General features: G+C 63.8%; 1 protein-coding gene across 3 annotated transcripts in view; it reads right to left on the bottom strand.

Annotated features, from left to right (window-relative positions):
* Positions 1–21,612, bottom strand: part of KCNQ1 (potassium voltage-gated channel subfamily Q member 1) — a 348,883-nt gene that overhangs the window by 234,871 nt on the left and 92,400 nt on the right. The window contains exons 4-10 of one of the 3 annotated variants that reach the window (XM_065881695.1): positions 21,200–21,278; positions 20,453–20,549; positions 19,768–19,908; positions 10,907–11,017; positions 9,827–9,922; positions 7,509–7,631; positions 6,539–6,683 (exon numbers count right to left, since the gene is read on the bottom strand). In XM_065881695.1, coding sequence (XP_065737767.1) covers positions 6,539–6,683; positions 7,509–7,631; positions 9,827–9,922; positions 10,907–11,017; positions 19,768–19,908; positions 20,453–20,549; positions 21,200–21,278 — 792 coding nt within the window. The remainder of the gene's footprint in view (positions 1–6,538; positions 6,684–7,508; positions 7,632–9,826; positions 9,923–10,906; positions 11,018–19,767; positions 19,909–20,452; positions 20,550–21,199; positions 21,279–21,612) is intronic. The other 2 variants (XM_065881696.1, XM_065881697.1) reach the window with 2 other exon arrangements.

The following is a 21,612-nucleotide window of genomic DNA, read 5'->3' on the forward strand; positions in this document are numbered from 1 at the left end:
CCAGTGCACAGGCTGGTGCTCTGTGCTGCTTCCTGGGTGCTGCCCTTAGCAGAGCCTACACATTCTGAATATGCTGTGTTTTCATTTTCATTGAGTCCAACATATTTTCTAGTTTTCATTTGGATTTCTTCTCTGACCCTGTCCTATTGGAAGCATGTCATTTAGTTTCCAAATATTTGAGGATTTTCCCGAGATCTTTTTATTATTGATTTTCAATTTAATTCTGTTGTGGGGTCAGAGGACAGACTTTATATATCACTTGAATCATTTAAAATGTACTGGGATTTGTTTTATGGTTCAGAACCTGCTTCTATCTTGGTAAATGTTCTGCGTACACTTGGAAACAGTATGTTCTCTGCTATTGTTGGGAGGAGTGTTCTGTAAGTGTTCATTAGGTCAACTTGGTTGCAAGTATTGTTCAGAGTTATATCCTGACTGCTTTGCTCTCTACTTGTTCTATCAACTTTTGAGATAGGTGTATTAAAATTCCCAATTCTCATCCTGGATATGTTTCTTTCTCCTTTTATATATTATTCATTATTTTTCCCCTTTCGGCTACTGGGTTTGAAGTCATATTTAGATATTCCAACTTACGAACCAACAGTCATTTAAATACTTTATGTATTATAGGATCCGATATGGAGTATTTCTGTTATTATTTTTCTAAATATTCTCTAGTTTGGGATTTTGTTTTGTCTTTGACAGAGTTTAAAAGCCAGGAACACCACCAATCAAAACAGTAAAACGCTGGATCCAATCCCCACAAAATCAGAAACACATCAGGGAATCCTTGCCCATCATATTTCCAAATTAGCCTGCAGACCCCTCCCCTAAGGCAGCACACCAGAAGCACAAGATCACTGGCGTAAACGTTTGACGGGACACAGCAAAAAATCAATTGTACACTCGTATCACAGCAAGTGATAAAAGCAGGAACAATACGGATAGTGTAGGTGGAACCAACCCAGGTGTGTCTATTCTTTAAAACTAAGGAGACAGGACTTCTGTCAAAAGCCTAACCGTTGCTACTCTGGGCAGTGAGACAACAGGGGATGATTTTTCTTCATTATGCTCGTGTGTATGTTTCATAGGCTCTATAATGAGCATATGCCATGTTTTTAAGCAGAAATAAAATCTCTTGAAATTTGGGAGTGGCCATCTTTTGGTCATGAAGAGATGGGCCATGATGGGGTGACCTTCGGGCAAAGGGGTCCAGGTGGAAAAGCCTGGCCGTGGGTGCAGGCGGCGGGTGCAGAGCTGGGAAGATGAGTGAGGGCCAGGCTACCACGAGACCCAGAGGTATCCAGACGGCAGCCCCGAGGGGACAGGGAATCCTGGGCGGGGGGGGGGGGGGGGGGCGGTATGAGCAGACACATTTGTTCACCTGCTCACTGGCTGCACAGAGCAGATGGGAGGGGAGAAGACAGTGAGGGAGATACAGAGAGACCATCCTCAGTGAAGTCCTGGGACAGCTTGGAGGGGACGGGAGTGAGCATCCTGGGGGAGAGCCCGTGTGAAGGTTCTGGTCCGGGAGTTCAGAACACGCCCACAGAGCTCGTCGGGCCTCGTCTCCTGCCCCGCCAGACCCCCACACCCACTGGAGGAGTCGCAGGCCCCAGCCCACAAGACCCTGCGGGGACCACCTCCTCGGGACCCCGAGGCTGCATGAGTGATGTGCGGTGACCAGGATGGTCACCAGAAGTTATGACCACAAGTCCTCCCCAGAGCCAGGGGGAACGTCACACCCCAAGACCAGAACAGAGGGGCAGATGCCAGGAGGGCGCCTGGGACCCTGTTCTTGTCCTGAGCAAGGCAACTCTGACCCAGGTGAGACCGAGGTGGACACAGACCAGGATGTCACAGAAGAAAAACCTCGCCCTCAGGGCTACACCAGTCCACGGACCACCTGCTTCAAGGTAACCTAGGGGCTTGTTACCGACACACATTCCTGGGCCTCCCTACAGCCACTGTGACTCAAAATCTTGAGGGGTAGGCCTCTGAGTCTGTGTTAAAAGTAAAGTCTTCCAGGTGATTCGAGGGGCACCCAGGGAAGTTCCAACCTGAAGCATCACTGCCCAGCCCCGGCCAGCGGGGGCTCCCAGCCTTCCTCGCCGGGAACAGCTCTGTCTGTCACCAAGAGGAGGACTTCCGTTTCTGCCAATAAGTGGGCCCGATGCCATGAGAAACCTCTCTCTGCAAGTTCTGGAACAGAGCCAACCTCCTGCATGCTCCGCTGAGCTCACCTGACAGGGAAGGGGGTGTCCCCATGGCTAAGGGGGGAGCAGGTGCGCCCTGGCTCTGACCCGGTGGCCTCCAGGGGTTGCCCACCTGAGGAGCCCCAGTGTGGACCTTACTGCCCCCCAAGGGCAAGAACCAGAGGGTGATGCAAACCAAACCACAAAGCCAGACAAAAGCCAACCAAACCCTCGCATCGGCCAACGCGGGGGAAGGAAGCTCACCTGCCCCGGCCCGTGCTCCTGGAGCGTAAGTGGTGCGTGTGCTTAGGCTCGCCCTTACGGGACACTGGCTCTGTGCTTACGTGACACGGGTTGTCTAGAAAACCCCACACCTATAAACCAACCCCACGCGTGTCCCGGCGTGGTTCGCGGGATCACCTCTCCAGAGCCCACGGGAACCCACGGATACAAAACCTCCACCATCGCAGCCTAAGCCGGCAGACCCACGAAGAAGCAAGCGTCCAAGAGTCCACCGCGAACAGAATCAGACTCTCCAAGAGGCGCAGGTGACGGAGGGACAGGACGGGTATGAGGAGATGGGCACGTTCAAGGGGCTGAAGAATCCAAAGCTCTGTCGTCAAATGGGAGGAAAATACAAGACGCTAAGACCAAGCAGGTGAGCCCCTCACGTGAGGACATTTGGAAATGAAAAACCAGGTGGCAACTGAAATAAACACCTCGCCGGCTGGCACACGGGAAGAGTTAGGAAACCACGAAGAAGCTGCTAAGGATGCAGCACAGGAAGACCGAGACGGGGGGTTTGAGAGACGCCAAGGAGGATGGACCTGGAGGGGCAAGTGGAAGTTTCCAGGCGAGGTCAGAGCAGTTAGGGGAGGTACTGTTCTAGGACACGGTGGGGCTGATTTTCCACTTGACGCAGGACACAAACCCTCATTCGGGAATCACGACACCTTGTAGGCAGGACAAGTAAAAATAATCCACCAGCTTGATTGACTACAGTGAAATGATGGAACACCAAAGTCAAAGAGAAGGTGTTCAAGGCCACCAGACGGGAGGAAGGGTCACCTACAAAGGACTGTCAGTTAGCCCGACAGGGCACACCAGCCGGGAGACGGTGGTGGATCTCCAGCCTGCTCAGACAGAATACAGACCTCTAATAACCTATAATGGAAAAGAATCTGAAAAATGATAAATATATATATGTATATATATATATATATGCGTGTGTGTGTGTGTGTAACGGAATTGCTTTGCTGTACACCTGAAACACTGTAAATCAACTATAGTCCAATTAAAACTAATTGTTTCTATTAAAATAAATACAGATCTCAGCCTGTGATGCTCTACACACAACCAAACCATTGTCCAAGAGCAAAGGCAAAATACAAAAATTTCAGACGAGCAGAAACTGAGTAGGCCGTCGACAGACCACCCCGGAAGAGAGCACAGGCTTCGGGAGGAAGGAAATTAAACCCAGACTGAGAGACAGAAAACTCGCAAATCTGTCGGCAAACACGCTCCTCTAGCGTCAGGACAAGCAGCTAACGCAGAGGACTGTTTACAAAGGCAAAACCCAAACACGGGGCAGCAGGGCCCGTGAAATGGGAGGGTGATGGGGTGAGAGCCCCCCGGCCCGGGGGAGGGGGTGCGGGAGGCAAGGAGCAGCTGCTGACCGATGGGACGGGCAGGCCGTCAGAACAGAATCGACTTGCACGGCCTCCACATGCGGAAGGCAAGAGGATCGGAACCCTGCCACCCCCGGTGAAGCCCATCAGACGTGAACAGGAGCCGCAAACCCCCAGAGCAGGCAGGGCCTCCACGCCTCCGACGTGGTCCCTCCACAGAGCGGGGCACGTGGGCTTCAGGCCCATCATTCTCTGAAACTGTCTGAAGTCTCTGTGAGGAGAGCGCTCTTTTTACCTGGTGTCCTCACCCCGCCCCCCCCACCCACCCCCCGCAGCTCCACCGTCACCCCGGGAGCCCCTGAGGTCGCAGGTCCCACCTCCAGCTGGCTCCTGGCTCCCCCTACCCGCACCCCAACACCATGGCTGCAGGCCCTGGGCTGGCCCGCCACCGAGTCTCGCCTGTGGGCCCTGACCAAGTCCTGCCCGCTGCCCCACGCGTGCCACCCCAGGGAACCATGCAGGGCACAGGGCTGACCCGTGGCCACTCCTGCTCTGTGGCCTCCACCATCTGCCCCGTCCAATGCCTGCTGGCTCCGGGTCACGACTCATGCCCGAGGCCGCCAGACTGGTGAAGAAGCCCCGCAGGCATCTGTGTGAGGTGGGTGAGGTCAGCACCCACCCAACGCAGACACTGCGTGCCACGCCCAGGTCACCTGGCGGAGACACGCAGAGGTGTGGCTGGCCCCCCGAACACCTCTGTCCAAGATGTTCCTGCCATTCGCTGGCCTTTCCTCGCCCTCCTAGCCAGCTCCACTCAGCCCTGATGTCACCTCCTCCTAGAAGCCTTCCTGGACCTGCCGGGCTCAAGCCAGGTACTCATCCCTCAGAGGCCCACACACTCTGCCCTCTTGCTGTCGCCTTTCTTCCTCCCTGGATGGCAAGGAGCACGAACAGTCCCTGGTGAGTTAGGACGGCGCAAGCAACCGAGTGACCGGAACCTGCAGGGGGGTGGGCGCCATGCAGGAGGGACCCGGGCCGCACCGGCCACCTGTCACCGCTCACAAGATCTGCCCTGAAGACGGGCATCCACCCGGAAATCAGAGCGGCTCAGACAAGACTCTAGAACCCACGAACGAGGGGGAGCAGGTCTGCCTGGGACACGGGGCCTGAGGGTCGCAGGACAGGAGCCCAGAGAAGCTGCGAGCCTGAGACACAGAGAGAAATCACTGACGTTGGGGAGAGGTGTGTGGGCGGGCACTGCCGTGGGCAGGGGGGGCAGGCGGGCGCACGGGCAGGTACCGCGTGCTGGGACAGAGATGATTTTGTCCAGCACGCCCCATCCTTGAGGTTCAGGTTCAAGGCCTGGGACTGGCGTGGCGGTGGAATTCAGCACGGCTGTTCGCGCCCCAGTGCGTGGGAGCTGGGCCTGCAGGCCTTTCCCAGTGATGGCATCCGGCCCCGGGATTAGCGCCCCTTCGCCCACACCAGGGCTCTTGAGAGCCTCCGGGTGAGGAGGGTTCAGGAGTGTCAGGTAACCCACGGGACCCAGGCCGACAGCTCAGGCTCCAGAAATCCGGTGGCTCTGGGCTGGGCTGACTTATCGCGTTGGCAGGAAAGAAAAAACTCCTCCGTGTGGGAGCATTCCACAAAAGGCGCCCGACTTCCCCGGCACTTGTACCTCATTAACATTCCGCAGACATCGCTGAGGACTTAATAACGCCAAGCAGGCTGAATGGACGCATCGTTTCGGGCTGCTCCGTATTCAGCCACCGGCGAGCGACGCTCCTCCCCGCGCCCAACCCGCGCATTAGCATTTGCAGAAAGCCCCCATCTGCATTGCGACAATGGTCCTGCCCCAAATCCGGAGCCGTTGTCACAATTGTCCTTTGTACCCACTCCAGCGGGCAGGCAGGCAACGCGACCCAGGGGCCCGACGGCGAGGCGGCCGGGCCAGAATCCCGACGGTGTGTGATGAGGCCCCGGGCAGCCCAGCGCCCAGCAGGGTGGGCGCCCAGGCTCGGTCTTGCACGCCCAGCTCCCAGAGAGGACGTCCACAGGCAGCCTTGGGAGCAGGGAGAGGCCGTGGCTCCTTTCCAGAACACTTTCTGCCCTTCTGCCAGCAGTGACCAGATGCGGGAGGGTACATCGCGGGTCGGCCGCCCACAAAGCCAGCACCAGGCGGACGGGGCGCCAGCCGCCCAGGAGCACAACGTGAGCTCGCCACCCTCTGCCAGGCTCGAGACAGTGACGCCACCCTTGCAACCACCAGTAAGGCGGGAGCACTCTGGGGGTCCCGGGAAGAGGTCCAAGAGGGGAGGGATGGACACAGAAGTGACAGGGAACAAAGGCGCAGAGCGTCGAGGAGGGCAGAGCTGCAGGCACACACGGTGCTGGCTCAGGACCCCCAGCCCCACTCCACCTGGAATGGGGGTCAGAGTGTACTACGGGCCACCTCCTCTCTGCCAGACCTGGGGCGCCAGCCACACAGCACGAGCGAGGCAGGGCCTGGCTCCCAGAAGCCCAGAACAGAAGAGAATGTCCGCAGGTGATAGCGGGCCAGCGGGAGCAGACATGACAATACCGGCTGTCCACAGGACAAGAGCAAGTGCTAGGGGGAGAAGGGGGCGTCCGGACACCCCAGAGGCCCCAGCAGCCCTGGGTCAGAGCTGAGCGCGGCCCTGTCCCCACCCCTCACCCTGTGCGAAGGTTTCTCACCAGAACTGTCGCAGCCGTCCACCGGGAAGTGCTCAGGCCTCCGCTCCTCCAACGTGGGGTCGCAAGTGATGTGCGGGACCGTCAGCATCCTCTCTCCCGGGCTCACCCCGTTGTCCTTGTCCAGTTTGAACTTTTTTTTCTTTACCTAAGAAAACCAGACAATAAAACTGTCAGTTCCTGGGCGTCCTCTGCCGGGCCGTCTGCTGGCCCCAGACCACCCTTGGGGCACCTGCCGGGGCCCAGGCCAGCGACCCTCCCACACAGGAATACCCCAGGGCAGGTGGGAACGAGGGCTGTGACCAGCGGGGAGTTAGAGCGGGGCGGGGCGGGCAGACAGACTGAGGCCAGCCAAGGCTTCCCTGAGGAGGCGACCTGGAGGGAGCAGGCCGTGCTGGGATCTGGGAGAACCTTCTGGCAGAGGAAAGAGCAGGTGCAAAGGCTCCAGAGGCAGCCAGAACCTGGGAGACCGCGTCTCTCCACGGATGGCGCGGGCGCGGGCCAGGAAGGAGCGCTCTGTCGGGGCGGGCCACACCCTTCGTTCACGAGACTCTTGCCTCAAGTCTGCCCGAGCTCCCTTATCCTATGACCGCAAGACCCTCTTCCCTGAGCCAGGATGCCACCTCCATCCCCTGTGGCCCACCAGGCCCAGCATGGAAAGCCCAACACCAAGGCCCTCTCAAGAGCCTTCTCGCAGCAGCTGGCCAGAATCCAGCCCGTCCTGTTCCCGGGGTACTTCCTCGGGACCTCCCCCAGCCCTGGCCCTGGAGCAGCCGGTCCTACAAGCTCCCAAGCCTGGGGACACCAGGATGGCAGGAGCCCAGCACGGGGTGTGCTCCCCCAGTGCCCACAGTGCCACGGGCCACGCCGGGCTGAAGCACCAGAGTCAAATCCTGGCCGTGAGCTGTGGCCGCGTGGCCTCCCCGCCCGTGTGTGAGTGCCCCATCCTGGTGGCAGCGGGGGGGCTGGTTACCATGGCAGACTTCTTGGGCTTGGGGCTGGGGGAGAGCAGAGCATGGCTGCGGGGCGGCTTCCGGACATAGATCTTCCAGGTGGAGGAGTCGGGGTTCTCAGCCGCGTAGCACCGCCACGCCGTCTGAAACCAGCAGAAGGGAGTGGTTGTCACCACGGAGCCCCTGACGGGGACTCCCAGGGAGCTGCGGCCCGCCACTCCTGCCTGGGCCCCCTTCTGGCAAGACCACGGGGCTTCCTGGCCACCAGCCCCTTCCCCAGGCTCAGGGCCTGCCCCCGCCCCCAACAGCCCGTTCCCTTCTGCAGCCCACAGCCTCATGGACGGTCGCACGCGGCTCAGCCACCACAGGGGCCTGTGAGCCCCAGTCTGTCTGCGCCCACCTCCACCTGCCGGTTCCCCCGCGGGGCCCCCCACCTCCGTCCTGGTCGCCGGCCTCTCCTCAAGGACGCCGTGGGGGTGAGGTCACTGGGGGCGTGGAGGGGCAGGGCCCCCAGGAGGCGGGGCTGAGTGTCCAGGAGGCAGAGCCCCCAGGGACCCACAGTTTCCAGGGCCTCCAGATGTCCTGGGGGTGAAGGTCTTAGGCCTTCACTCTAGAGATGCCCACGGTGACTACCACCAGGGTGTGGCCTGGAGAAGGAGACCCAAGGGGAGGCTGCGTCTGGTTGGGGGGCCGGAGGGGGCGCCAGGAGCCCCGTAGGAGCACGCACCCTGAGGGCCTCGGCACTGCGGGCCGTGGGAGCTGGAGAGAGAGATGCCGGGCGGGGGGCGGGGAGGGCTGCCGGGACAGTGATGCCACCTCTGCGATGGGAACCCAGCGGACATGCCCCCCCAGCCCCCCCCCGCCCGCCCCGCCCTCCAGGCCCCGCTCCAGGCCTCTCCCGCCTCCTGGGAGGCTCGTGTGAGGCCGCACACACGCCCCACGGGAAGTCAGTGCGCCCCCTCCGCGGGCAGGCCATCTGCAGCCTGATTTACGGTCTCCCCGAGAGGAGGCTGTGGCGCCGTAAAGGCAGGCCTGAGGGGGGGCCGAGCCCCCAGCTTTACGGCTGCTGCCTTCACTTCCTTCCGGTGCAGGATTAGCGTCCGGCCCCAGACGGTGGTTCCGGACAGGCTTACGAGGAACAGGATAGAGGCCCTGGCTGAGCTGCGGTCGCCGGCGTGACCCCAGACGGTCTCCGGGGGCCGTCCAGCTCTGGGGTGCCCAGAGGGGTCCAGGCTGTGAACCGCAGCCACGCCAGCGGGTGCAGGGCCACACGCCCACGCCGGCACGCGGTGACAGCCCTGCCCCAGGCCCCTGCCCGGCCACCCCTCCCGTAGCCCCGTGCCCACTCTGCCTTCTCCTCAGTCCCGGGCGGCCGCCGGCCGACACCCTCGGAACACGAGCCTCCAGGGGTCCCTGTGCCCGAGCCTTGCTTGGCACTGAGAGGGCCGCCCAGTCCTCCAGGCTGTTCCAGGAGCCTGGGGTCCCAGAGCCCAGTGTCCAGGGGCTCGGGGCCGCCTGCCTGCTTGCCCGCCTCTGGAACCTTCCTCTCCCACTGCTCTCGGGCTAGGAACCTCTGGGACAGCCTCATCACAGAAGCCTGGCGGGGAGCGAGGGGCCTGGGGCAGGTGCAGCCCCTGCCCCGCCCCCAAGGCCCGGCACCGTGAGCCCCGGGCCCTGTAGGGGCAGCAGCCGGGCCTTCAGAAAATGAAGCTGGCCCGTCAGTCCAGGGCGCGGCCCGTGCCGTTGGGTCACCGGTCCTCACCTCCTGTCGGCCGGGAGGACTGAGCCCTGTGGGTGCTGGGAGTGGCCCAGAAGCATCAGTACTGCACAAGCAGGCCCTGACCCCTGACCCTGGGGTGGGAGAACGGCCACCTGGGAACCCCTTACTCTCCGCTCCAAGTCCTCCCTTGCAGAGTCGGGGGCTGGCCACAGAGGAGGGAGAAGACAGACACCAGGCGGCCGCTGCAGCTGGAGGCCAAGGGCCCACCGGACTGACCAAATCCGAGACAGGCCAGGCCACCTTCTAGTCCCCCGGCCCGGCCCACAGGATGGAGGAAGGTGGGCTCCCAGGCTCCTGTGCCCCCACCCCGTCGGCCTCACCCGACGGTTCCCAGGACAGGAGTTACAACAGGCGGGCACGTCTGTGGCATGGATCGCGGCCCTTCCGTGTCCACGAGGGTCCACGGGAGAGGGTCTCGGCGGCCCCGGGGGCCGGGTCAGCTCAGGGCTGAGAGCCGTCCCCAGACCAGACACGGCTCGTACTTGCCCGGGCAACGCAGAGCCGGGCACACTGACCACCACACGACGGCGACAAGGCCGCGGCGGTGGCTGCCATCACCTGGATGAGCGAGGCTGCCGCCGGGATTTGCCGGTTGAAGTGCTTCTGCCTCTGCTTCTGCTGGACCTTCAGGGCAAAACCGGAGCCCAGAATCCCCTGCAAGGAACAGAAACCAGGGCTCACATCCTGCAGACGGGGGCGTGGAGAGACAGGCTGGGCACCGGTGGCCTGCTTGGCGCTGCGGGCCCCATGGAGGAGGTCGGAGCCTCTGGCCCAGCCCGTGGGGCAGAAAGCAGCCCCACCCGAGCAGGACCCACTGCTGCCGCCACCCCCCCCCAGGATTGCTAACAGGATGGAAAGGGCTGGCTCACCAAGGGGAGCTCCCTGTCCACAGAGGGGATCAAGCCATACACATATACATACGCTCTACGTGTACATACATACACACACTACACGACAGCCACGTGACACACACGTGCATGGACAGACATACCCGCGATACACACGTGCAGTGCATTAAGGACCACCACACACAGAGAACATACATGTGACACACACACGCATGCGGTGTGTATACCTACATGACACGTGCGTAGACAACACGCACACAAATACACGTGGAGCACGTGTGCGTGATGCACACACAGTATGTACACACAGACACCGACTGCGGGGTGTGTAACACGTGCACACACACGGGACGGCCACACACCTACCAGGCGCCTCCATACACACAGCGTGAACTAGAAGATTTTAACGCCCATGGTCTACGGTCTCCAGGAAGGACAGGGGTCAAAGCCACCCGGGCCACAGTGCAGGACCGCTCCCTCCCTCAAGGCTTGCCCCTCTGCGGTTCTGTGGCAGCCACCGTGGGCGCCTCACCGCTAGCCTCAGCGGCCGAATGAGCCGGCCCGCACCCCACTATTTGCCACGAAAGGCCTGGTGATCGCCGCCGCCCACACTTGCAAAGGACCCACGGGGGGCCGGGAACGGGAAGGCGGCGGCCTCCAGAGGCTCTGAGGCAGGCAAGCTGGGGTCTGAATGCGCCCCCTGAGCGTGGTCTGCTCACAGGTCTGCCAGCCCCAGAGCCCGGAGGAGGCTGAGGAACTGTGGAAGGGCCCCCCAACACGGAGCACCTACCGCTGGAAGCGCAAAGAAGGAGATGGCGAAGACGGAGAAGCAGGAGGCGATGGTCTTCCCGACCCACGTCTGGGGCACCTTGTCCCCATAGCCGATGGTGGTGACCGTCACCTGCAAGGACGAGGGACAGCGGTCGGCACGCAAGCCCCAGAACCTCAGGGCGGGCGTCCGTCCGTCCAGCCTGAGCCCCGCGCTCCATCCGAGACCTGCCACCGCCCAACAGAGGCCAGCGAGAGAGCCCAGCACCGAGAGGCCGGGCGGCTGAGAGCACGGTGCTCGAGCCCGCAGGGTCTGGGTCCCCCAGGCTAACGCCGCAAAGGAAGCAAGCCCCAGCGTACACACGGGAGCTGGGCGCCGACGGGGGATAGCCTCCCCGCCCCACCCCCTGCCCCGTCCCCAGGAGGCCTGCCAACCGGGCCACCGATGTCGCTGTGCTCCGGCCCCCAGGAAGCCGGAAGCTCCCACAGAGGCCCACACTCCCCAGAGAGCCCGGCCACGATGACACGCCACTTCCTGACGCCACCCCAGGCACCAGGTGCTGCGTTTGCCCCTTGCTCGGAGGGAATCAGATGCAGCCAGAGCCTCCTTCTACACGGGGGAGCTGTCCGTCCAGGGCGTGTGCCGGGACAGTGGGACTGAGGGGCTGCTTCCACCCCACCCCCACCCTAGGCTTGCCTCTGCTGCCATCTGAGGCTTGCTCCCCCCGGGGCCTCCGGCGTGAGCCCGACAACGCCATCCTGCAGGGACTCAGAGCCCACCCTGGCTGTGCCGGCCACGCGGCCCACACCTGTCCACGCCAGGGTCCAGGTGCTTGAGGAGCCAGCTCTGCGCCTGGCAGGGGGACCAGGGCGCCCAGAGTCCCTGCTCGTCCCGTCGGCACACGCGCTCAACCCGTGGTCCCGCCAGCCCTGTGCTAGGCAGCCCGGCTTCCCCCTTCCGGGGCCCCCAGCCCAGGCCAAGTGAGGACGGCCCCTGGCAGCTCGGGAAGTTCTGCACGGAGCCTCCATGAGACCCCCCTGCCCACTGAGACCGGCGGGGAGCGGGGCCTGGGGAGGCCCATTTCATAGATTCCACTGAACAAGGCCCAGGCGGGAGGTGGCGGCTTCTACAGCAGGGTCCTTGGGGCCCGCACACGCGTCCGTGTGGACAGGGACAGGCACACAGGACAGCTCAGAAGCCCCGGGGCAGAGGCGAGATGTCCTCAGGAAGCAGGAGTGACCAAGAGTCCGGGCAGCGGGAAGGACCGCAGTGCGGGAGCCCGGGTTACACCAAAGAGCACAACCTGGGGGCAGCACGGGCGCAAGCTCCCGCCCACCCGACACCCACCACGCGACTGTTCGTGGTCCTGGCTCCCGTGACCACCACACGGAGCACTTCCTGGCAACGGCACCGTCCCTCAGACACACGTCCACACCCGCTTCCAATGTGCTGCCCGTGCATGTGTGCACACACACAGATGGCCTGACACGGAGACAGGGAGCCGCACACGCACGCTGAGACAGGCTAAGGCAGCAACGAGGCACACGCGCGGGTACGAACCACACGTGGCGCAGGGTCCCACAAAGAGGGGCCGGTGCCCACGTCAAGCCCAGCCCCCTCCAGGCCCGACGCCTCACACGCACACACAGGCAGTGCACGCCTGGAGCCCGGCCCAGTACCTGCAGGGTGGAGCAGGCCAGCCGGAGGCCTTGGGCAAGGCTGAAGGCCAGCAGGCAGATAAGGGGGCCCGGAGAACCTGCAGCTCCCCGCCAGCAGCCCCCAGAGGGTCTGCGCCCCTCGTGTGAGGCCTGGGCGGCAGCTGCCTCTCAGCACCTGGGTGCATGGGGCAGAGGCACACCAGGGCTGCAGATGGGGTGGGGCGTCTTCCGGAAAGCGGCTCTCACAGGATTACCCACGTATGTGTAAACACACAGTGGGTCTATTCTTAAATTTCTAACCTTTATCTTCTAATGCGGTATTGACAGACGTGAGCCCCGTAAACAAAAGCTTTCTGGGGTCTTCAGTCACTGATAAGGGCGTCAAGGGGTCCTGAGACTCCAAGTTCGAGAACGGCAGCCGTGCAGGGAGGTGGGGGCAGGGTGACCTCCGAGATGGACCTGAGTGTGGCCCTCACGCCAGGGGGGCAAATTTTAAGCGGTGCCAGAAAACTCGGGCCTCGAGACAAAGAACACGTAATACAACCTTCTAATTACCAAAATTAAGGCAAAAAAAAAAAAAAAAAACCACCAAGACAACTGGGAAACTGATGTAGGTGGGAGGAGGAAAGGGGTTGGCTGAGCGGTGCGGCCAGGCCGGCGGGTGGGGACACCCGAGGCCACCTCCCTTCTCGGACAAGAGCACTGGAGGCGGGACCCCATGTCCTCGCCGCCCGGCTGGGAGGTGCTGGGACTCCAATGGTGGGCAGCAGGAAGAAGCCAGGGGAGCCCCGGCCAGGTGTCCCCCACCCTGCGGTGCAGGGCACACTCCTGGCTTCTCAGACTCTGCCACAGACCTTCTTTGTCAAGTTAACGACATCCTTTCAGCTCTTTGAGGAAACAGCCCATCCCCGCAGAGCTGTTTGTTTTTCCTGAACTCACAGACACAAGCAGCTCAGGAATGGGCCGTTTTATAGCCTGCGTGCTCGGAACTCACCCCCCATGGCAGGCGATCGGAATGCAGAGCTGCACGTCCCCTGGGCACAGACTCGGGGAGACAGCTCAGCCGGGGGGCCTAGGGTGCGTCCCCCGTCCCCCGTGTCTCTCCTCCAGGGACAGGAGGCACGAGAGGACCTGCCAGTCCCCCCAGCACTTTGTGTCACGAGAAGCTGGCGCTGGTGTCATTTTATTTCCTCCTGGACGCCGGCCTCCGGGGGAAGCGGGAAGGCCAGCCCAGGAGCCCAGCTCCACAGAGGATGCGGTCAGCCTGCAGCCACACTGCAGGCCGTGGCCATCTGTCCAGAGGGAACGGGCAGCCAGGAGTGGGAGTGAGGAGGCACCAACGTGGACACTAGGGGCTCGCGCCGGGGAGGGCACCTCCGTTTGGCAAACTCGTGACCACACTGTGAGCTCGGGTCCATCTGCCAGAGGGGGAAACTGAGGCCGGGGGGGTCTCACCACTGCTAAGTGACGGAGCTGGCAACCAAACCGAGGCCTGCTCACCCCCAGGCTCCTTGGCGGGACAGCCGGAGAACAAGCCCAGGGCCAGAGGCTGCCGCGCTGAGGGGTCTGGGGCTCGCCCAGCCTCGGGCCACCAAGCTGCCCAGAGGAGGCTGGAAGGACGGAGCCAGGGAGAGGACACCTCAGGGGAGGAGAGATGTGGACAGAGGGGAGGCTGGGCGGGTGGCAGGACTGCCTCAGGACAGCAAAGGGTGGGAGCAGCGGTCCTGGGCCCCAGCTCCAGCCATCGTGGGGCTGCCCCAGGAGACCCCGGCCAGGCTTGCAGGGGACACCGTGAAGGGGACAGAGGCCGGCACGTGAGGGCCGAGGGGACAACCCTGCCAGGCTTGCAAATTGTGGGTAAAAACAAAAGCAAACACATACCCCGAACAAGCCCGCTTCCTTTCAGAAAGGAAAAACTCAATAAATGAACAGAAACCCACGCGGGCCCAAGGCTCCTCGTTGTGTGAGCGCATCTTCTCCCTGTGGAAACCTCGGCGCCCTGGCCGCTGTACTCTCGGGGAAAGGGTGCGGACCGTGGGGACGGGGTCAAGACCTTTCTCCCTCCTCGGGAGGGGCCCTCAGGAGCTTCACACAGCGCCTGGTGGGATGCTGTGGACACCCTGGGCCCTGCCCGGGCCGCGCCCACCCCACAGCATGGCCAGGCTCGTGGCCCATCACGCAGGAGACTCTGCCTCGAGGGCTCCGCTCCGATATGTCCTCCTCAGGGGGCCCTCACTGACTCCCAGGGAAGTCACGGCGTGTGGACCACGACTGACCACGACCAAGCCTCCGAGAGCGAGACCCCCAGGCGGCTGACCCCCTGCTGTGCCCCAGTGCCCAGTGCAGAGCGGGACTGCCGGGATGTGCCTGGTGCCCAGGACCAGCCCGGCCAAGAGGCCCCAGTCCTCCAAGGAATGCCTTGGAAGCGACGGCAAGAGTCGCCACCTTCCTGGGATCGTGGTCCCCTCAGGGAGCCCCACGTCGGCCCTTGGAGGTAGACCTGCTGTCTCCCATTTTACAGATGGGGAAACCAAGGCACGGAGCGGTCACATGCCCTGCCCTGGCCCCAGCGCAGCTGCATGGCGCACTCACCCCTCTGCGCCCCACCGCCGGCCTGGCGGGAAACACAGGTCCCTGGGGGCCAGGAAGAGCCAACACACGTAGGCGCGCACACGTGCACACGGGGCCGCGTGCGAAGAGGGGTCGCTCTGTGAGTTAAGGTGTTAGAGGCCGGGAGCCGGCCGGGGCAGAGCTGGACCCTGGGCACCAGCAGGGCTAAGGGCTGTGACTGGGCCGCGGCAGCCACGAACACTCGAGTGTGAGTTAGGTGGCTGGGGGGTCACTGCCTGTCGGCCAGCCTGGGGGCGCTGCCAAGAGAACCGTGGCCAGTAACAGCCCCTAAAATTCACAGCCAGCCTTTGCTGCATCCCCGTTGGGCGCCAGATGCCCCGGGCTCTCTGTGTCCTCACTCACAACCCTCCCCAGCTCACGAAAATACGCACCCAGCTTATACCCAGGGAGGCTGGGTAACCTGCCCAGGGCCACTCAGCAGGTCAGCAGCGGGACAGGATGGCTTCACACCACGCTCCCGCCCGTTTTACCCCACTACTTCCTGTTTCACTGTGTTCCTGACGCTGACCATGTTTCTCTCCCTCGAGCTGAAGCTGGAAAGTTCTTACCTGGGATGACAAGAGCTGAACACCCGCCTCACTGGGCCTGCTGAGCCCATGTAATAAAATCGCCCCAGGGGGTCCCTCAGTGGGCAGTAAGTACAGAGAGGCAGACCTGCCCTGTGGACCCCTACTCATCCTGCAAAACCCAGTCGTAAAGGCCCTTCTCTGGCTGGGCTCCCAGAGCCCATGGTCTCAGCCCCATACACAACCGTCAACAGGTGCAGGATGGGATCGGGGCAGGTGGCAGCCCGGGGTCCTGGAGACCCTCTGTTCTTAGCTGCATAGCACCCCCGGGCTTTGCATGGAGTCCAAGCAGAGGAAAAGCCTTGAAGGGCTGGGGGCCTGGCCCACCACCCTCCGGGCCCACAGGGCTTCGGTTTCCCCAGCTCCAGATGAGGTCCTGACCCTGGTTCCACCCACTGGGCGGTGCCGACAGGCCTTGCATGTGAATATCTGGGAGGCCCTGTCCTCACCCAGACCCCCCACTCGGCCCCCAGACCCTTTTGGCCTCACTCTGCCAGGATGCAGTCCAGCCTGGAGAGCCAGAACCTTCTGGAGCCAACAGCTAAGGAGCCAGACTCTTGTTTTAGATGGTGGCTGAATGCAGGGGCGGCTTCTAGCCTTTCCACTCTAAATTCTAAATTTAGATGCAGGGGGTAAACAGAGCCTGGCAGCCGCCTGATATGAGAGACCCCCGGGCACTAAACAGAGGAGCCCGTGTTTGCAAAAACTGCTCTCCCCCCGACTCACACTTTAACACAAACAAATGCATTTTGTTCCCAGGGCAAAGAAAAAAGTCTTCAATCCTCCCAACACCTCGGCAGCCAGGCATGGGGCGCCACACTCCGGGTGAGGGGGCAGCTCTCACGCCCAAGTCAGGCGTCCCCACCTGGGCTAGCGGGAGCGGAGGGGACCCTCAGCCTGGAAACTGAGGCTCGGGGAGGGGAGAGACATTCTCGTGATGTCCACCTGGGACGGCGCTGGCCTGGGCTGAAGGGTGTCCACCCAAATCCATGCCCACCCAGGCCCTCAGAACACAAGCCTGTTTGAAAAAAGGGTCTTTGTCGATGCAACTGGGTTAATGATCTGGAGAGGAGATGGTCCTGGGCTCCCTGGGTGGGCCCGGCATCCACTGACCAGTGTCCTGATAAGAGACAGAAGGTGCGGCCACAAACCCAGGAGCACTTGGGGGCCCCAGAAGCTGGAAGAGGTGGGAAGGACCCTCCCCCAGAGCTTTCGGAGGGAGCCGGCCCTGCAACCCCTTGATCTCGGACTTCTGGTCTCCAGATCCGTGAGAGAACGCAGCTCTGTTATTTTAAGGCGCTCAGTCTGTGGGACTTTGCTGTGGCCACTGAGGCACCCGCTGTCCTGCGGGCCACGGACAGAACCGCTTTACGGGCACGTCAGCTGATTCATCCACTCGTCCAGCAAACACCAGCCAAGGCTGGGTGTTGAGGATGCTGGCGCCACCCCTGTGGCACCTACAGCCCTCCCGGCGGGTCCACACGCAGCAGTGGCCACTCCCCCCCCCGGGAACCCGCCCCCCTGCCCTGGCTCCACAGAGGAAACACAGCAGATGGCCCATCCCAGCGGCCCAGACGCCCTATTTTCAAGTCTGTCCCACGCATCCAGACAGAGGTGCCGGTCTGGCGTGGACGCAGCGTGGTGATGGGCAGTGGCCCGGCCGGCAGACCTCTCCCTGCCAGGCTGTACCACCTGGTAGGCAGACTCTGGTCTGTCCGCCCTGGACGGGGAGCCACGGGGCACGGCAGGGCCGGGCTCGCTCCCCTTGTGGCCCACGAAGCCACGCAGAGGACAGCGAGGGAGAGCCACCGTCGGGCGCTCTGAAGCCCCCAGCCAGGCTGCTCTGGCTCGCGCTTCCTGAGCTGTTTGTCCAGGATGTGCCAGGAGCACAGCCCATAACTCGAGCCGCGGCCGCTCCACCCGCCTAGACAGCTGCAGGGGCGCCACCGCTGTGAATGGGAGTCGTCTGCCCAGGAGCTGGGCGGCGGGGGTGCCGGGCCCGCGGGAACAATGGCCAGGCCGGGGCCGCAGCTGACGGCGAGGCTGGGGCACCGGTGCCAAGCCGGGCACAAAGGGGCCGTTTTCCCGGCCGGCGGGCGGATGTTTGCACAGGTGTGCGAGTGGGAGCGCCGTTCGCAGGGGCCGGGCCGGGGGCAGCTCCGAGCGGCCGGGAAGGCGGGGGCCAGTGCCAAGGCCGAGCACCGCTTATCAGCCGAGCTGCGGGCCGTCACCCATGCGCTGCCCACCGCGCCATCCGGCCCCGGGGATCCTCCCGGCTCTGGGCATCCTGTCCCTCCACAGGACCTGCCTGTCACCAGGACGCCTCCCCTCCCCTGCCCGGCGCTGGGCTGTCCCACCGAACCTGCCGGGGGGGATGGACCGGAGGCTGCCACGCCCGGGCCTGTGGAGGCACGGGCCTGCAGGGGGGCCGGCAGAGCTTGCCTTCCCTGGGTGGCCTGGCACACTGGAAGCTTCCAGAAAAAACGCTGACTCGGCCGATATCAGGCGCCCCTCCCCCAACACGTGTGGATCTCACGGGGGTGTGGGTGGAGGCACACGGGGCAGCTTCCCGCCCCACCCGGACCATCCGGGATGGGCCTCCCTGTGGAGGCTGGTGGGGAACCCGGGGAGAGAGTGAACCCCTACCCCGCTTCCGGAAGGAAGCAAGTCAGGGACAGACACGGCCAGGGCCCGGCACAGCCACTGCCCGGACCCGGGACCCCTTGGACCTGGTGCTGCCCCGAGGCCTCGGCCCGACCTCGTGCAGCCTGCAACCCTCTCCTCTCCCTGGCTGAGCGAGCCTGAACGTCAGCCCCCCAGCCCCCAGCTCAAAGGGGTTCCCACTGGCCACCCTCAGCTTCAGGCAGCTCACGGCCGGGCCGGTGTCACCCACTCTGCTGCTCAGGCTGATCCAGACCCCGGGCACTAGCCCCTGGCACCCAAGCGCACCCCACAGGGAAGGGGGAGAGCCAAGGCCGGCCCACGGCGCGGGCATTCGGGCTGCAGCCCTACCTTCCCCCACGGCCAGGGTCTGTCTGGGCCGCCTCAGGGCCCCCTGCACGTGCTGTTCCCAGGCCGGTAAGCTGCTGGCCACCCTGCCACCGAGAGCCCAGGACCTGTCTCCCCACAAGGCCCGAGCGGAGGGTTCGTTGAGGGGTGTCCTCTGCGCCCTGAGGCCCACACATAAGTGATGCTGGGCTTCCGTGGTGAGCAGGCTCCGGGGGCCACACAGCTCAGATGTCCTGCAGCGGGCAGAGACCCCTGCAACCACCCACAGCATGGCCATGTGCCGCCCCCCGCGCCCCACGTCTCCCTTCCCCACCACAAGCCTGATCCCTGGAAGGAGCCAGCCCACGCTCCTGGACACTTCCAGGCCGAGGCCCGGGTGCTGGGTGCTTGCAGGAGGGGGACACGGCACACCCAAGGAGCCCAACTTCACAGGCGGGGGAGCCTCCAGGCCCCCAGGACAGAAGCCGGGGCACCTGTGTGTCACCGCTGCCCCGGGCCGGCTACAGAATTTGCGGGCCGGGTGCACAGTCAAAACGTGGGAGCACTTTCCTTTTTCCCAGCATCCCCCGACCTGTCACGGTGGCTTTTGTTTGCTCTACAAAGTCACGCTCCTTGGTGCAGGGATACTTGAGGGGCCAGCACAGAACCTCACAGACGCGGGGCACAGGGTGGCGGAGGAGCCGGCCCCGGGGAAGGCGGGAGCTGGGACCACGTGCGGCCGTCGTGCCCACTGCACAGTCACTCTCCGTCCCGCCAGACTTGCCTCCCAAACGGCAGGTTCAAAGATAAAAACCTCACGGACCCCACAATGGTGACTGTCGGGCTTTACGCGTCCAGCGCGGGGCCCTTCTGCGCGCGGAGCCCTGTGCCCAGGCGGGGCTTCAGGCGTTTGCGGGCTGGTCTCGAGGCGGAAGATCTTGAGACACCAGAGCCCCAGGGCGACATCCCGGCCCCGCCCCGCCCGGGCCCAGGGTGGGCAGTGGCCTCGTGGCCTCGTGGCCCAAAGGTCCCGACTTACCACCCCCCACCAGAGGGCGTCCGCGTAGCTGCCGAACTCGACCTGGCCCGACTCGTTCACGGCGTCCTTCTCGGCCAGGTACACGAAGTAGGAGGAGAAGATGAGGCCCAGGAAGCCGATGTACAGGGTGGTGATCAGCTCCTGGGAGACAGCAGAGGAGGTGTGACCAGCCGGCGCCCACGGGCAGCCGGGGCCCTGCGCACCCGCGCCGGGCAGACATCACAGGCGGTGGGGCCTGCCGGCAACAAGCCCCAACATTTCCCACCAAGTAGACATAAATGCCAGCATGTCTCACATGCAGACATCGGACTTCAGAAATAACTTATTTTTCCCAGCTCGTCAGTGGCAGTGTTGGGTCTCAGCCTCCAGGAGCGAGGCCAGGGCCCTGGACCACCAGCCCGGCTCTGTTTCCCGCAGAGCCTCGGTGAGACGCGGGGCTGGGCCTCACGAAGGGGTGCGGGTCAGCCATCTCCGCCTTCACGGGGCTGATCGTGATCTGCCCCCGGTTTAGACTTCGGGGCCTCTTGGACCCTTTTCCACGTGGCATTTCTGTCTTTCCATCTGCCCGACAGTCTCCTGTCCCAGCTTGAGGGACGTGGGCACCATCAGGTTGGGGTCAGGACGGCCCAGCTGGCTCAGGCCGAGGCTGGGCCGAGACCCTGTCCTCCCGCCCCGGACCACCCACCTGGCGGTGGATGAAGACCACCGAGCCCAGCAGCCTCCACGTGCCACCCTGGCGGTCGACGTGCAGCATCCTCAGGATCTGGAGGAAGCGGATGCCCCTGCGGAAGACAGGGGTCGCTGTGCGCCCGTCCCCCGCGCGCCCCTCCCCCTCCCCGAGCGCCCCTCCCCCTACCCCGTGCGCCCCTCCCCCTCCTCTGCGCGCCCGTCCCCCGTGCGCCCCTCCCCCTCCCCGTGCGCCCCTCCCCCGTGTGCCCCTCCCCCTCCCCTGCGCGCCCCTCCCCTCCCCCGTGCGCCCCTCCCCTCCCCTGCGCGCCCATCCCCTCCCCCGTGCGCCCCTCCCCTCCCCCGTGCGCCCCTCCCCCTCCCCCGTGCGCCCCTCCCCTCCCCTGCGCGCCCGTCCCCCGTGCGCCCCTCCCCCTCCCCTGCGCGCCCCTCCCCCGTGCGCCCCTCCCGCCTCCCGAAGCCCAGGGTCAAGATGGGGGCAGCACCCCAGGCCCGGAGCCAAACCTGTACATTTCTCCATTCCTTTGGCCCCCAGACCACCTTCTGGGGGCGGCCCCAGGATCACCCCAGTTTACAGATGAGCAGACTGAGGGCCCCAGACTGTTAGGTCCCAGCCTGAGTCACAGAAGTGAGTAAGCGCTCCTGCCCAACTCGGCACCGGCCCCGAGCCTAACCGCCCCCCACCCCAGCACACGGCCCCGCCGCTCTCACACCCCCGCACCGGGGACCCCGCAGCCCCGCCTACCTGATGGCCGAGGTGGCAAACACCTGCCCTTTGGAGCCCACGCAGAGGACGACCATGGAGGCCACGACCACGATGAGGTCTGGAGGGGACAGCGCCACCGTCACCAGCCTGGCAGCTGGACACCGGCAAGGAGCCTGGCGGTCAGGCGGGACAGGGCCCAACAGCGGGGACACGGAGACACCTCAATGGGGAGACCAGGCCCTCCGTCCCAGGCACGTGCAGAGGCCGCCCGAGCCTACCTCCCCAGCCCTGTCTCGCAGGCCGCTGAGGGCAGCAGAAGCCCAGGTTGTGTTGAGCTTGACCAGACCCCCTGCCCTGTGAGCAGCCTCTTGGGACAGAGGACCTGGGCGCTGAGGCTGGCTCCTGTGTGGGGGACGTGGGAGGTCACCCCACTGGCCTTGGGATCCTGCCCT

Source organism: Phocoena phocoena, chromosome 8 (assembly GCF_963924675.1).
Source record: "Phocoena phocoena chromosome 8, mPhoPho1.1, whole genome shotgun sequence".
Taxonomy (NCBI): domain Eukaryota; kingdom Metazoa; phylum Chordata; class Mammalia; order Artiodactyla; family Phocoenidae; genus Phocoena; species Phocoena phocoena.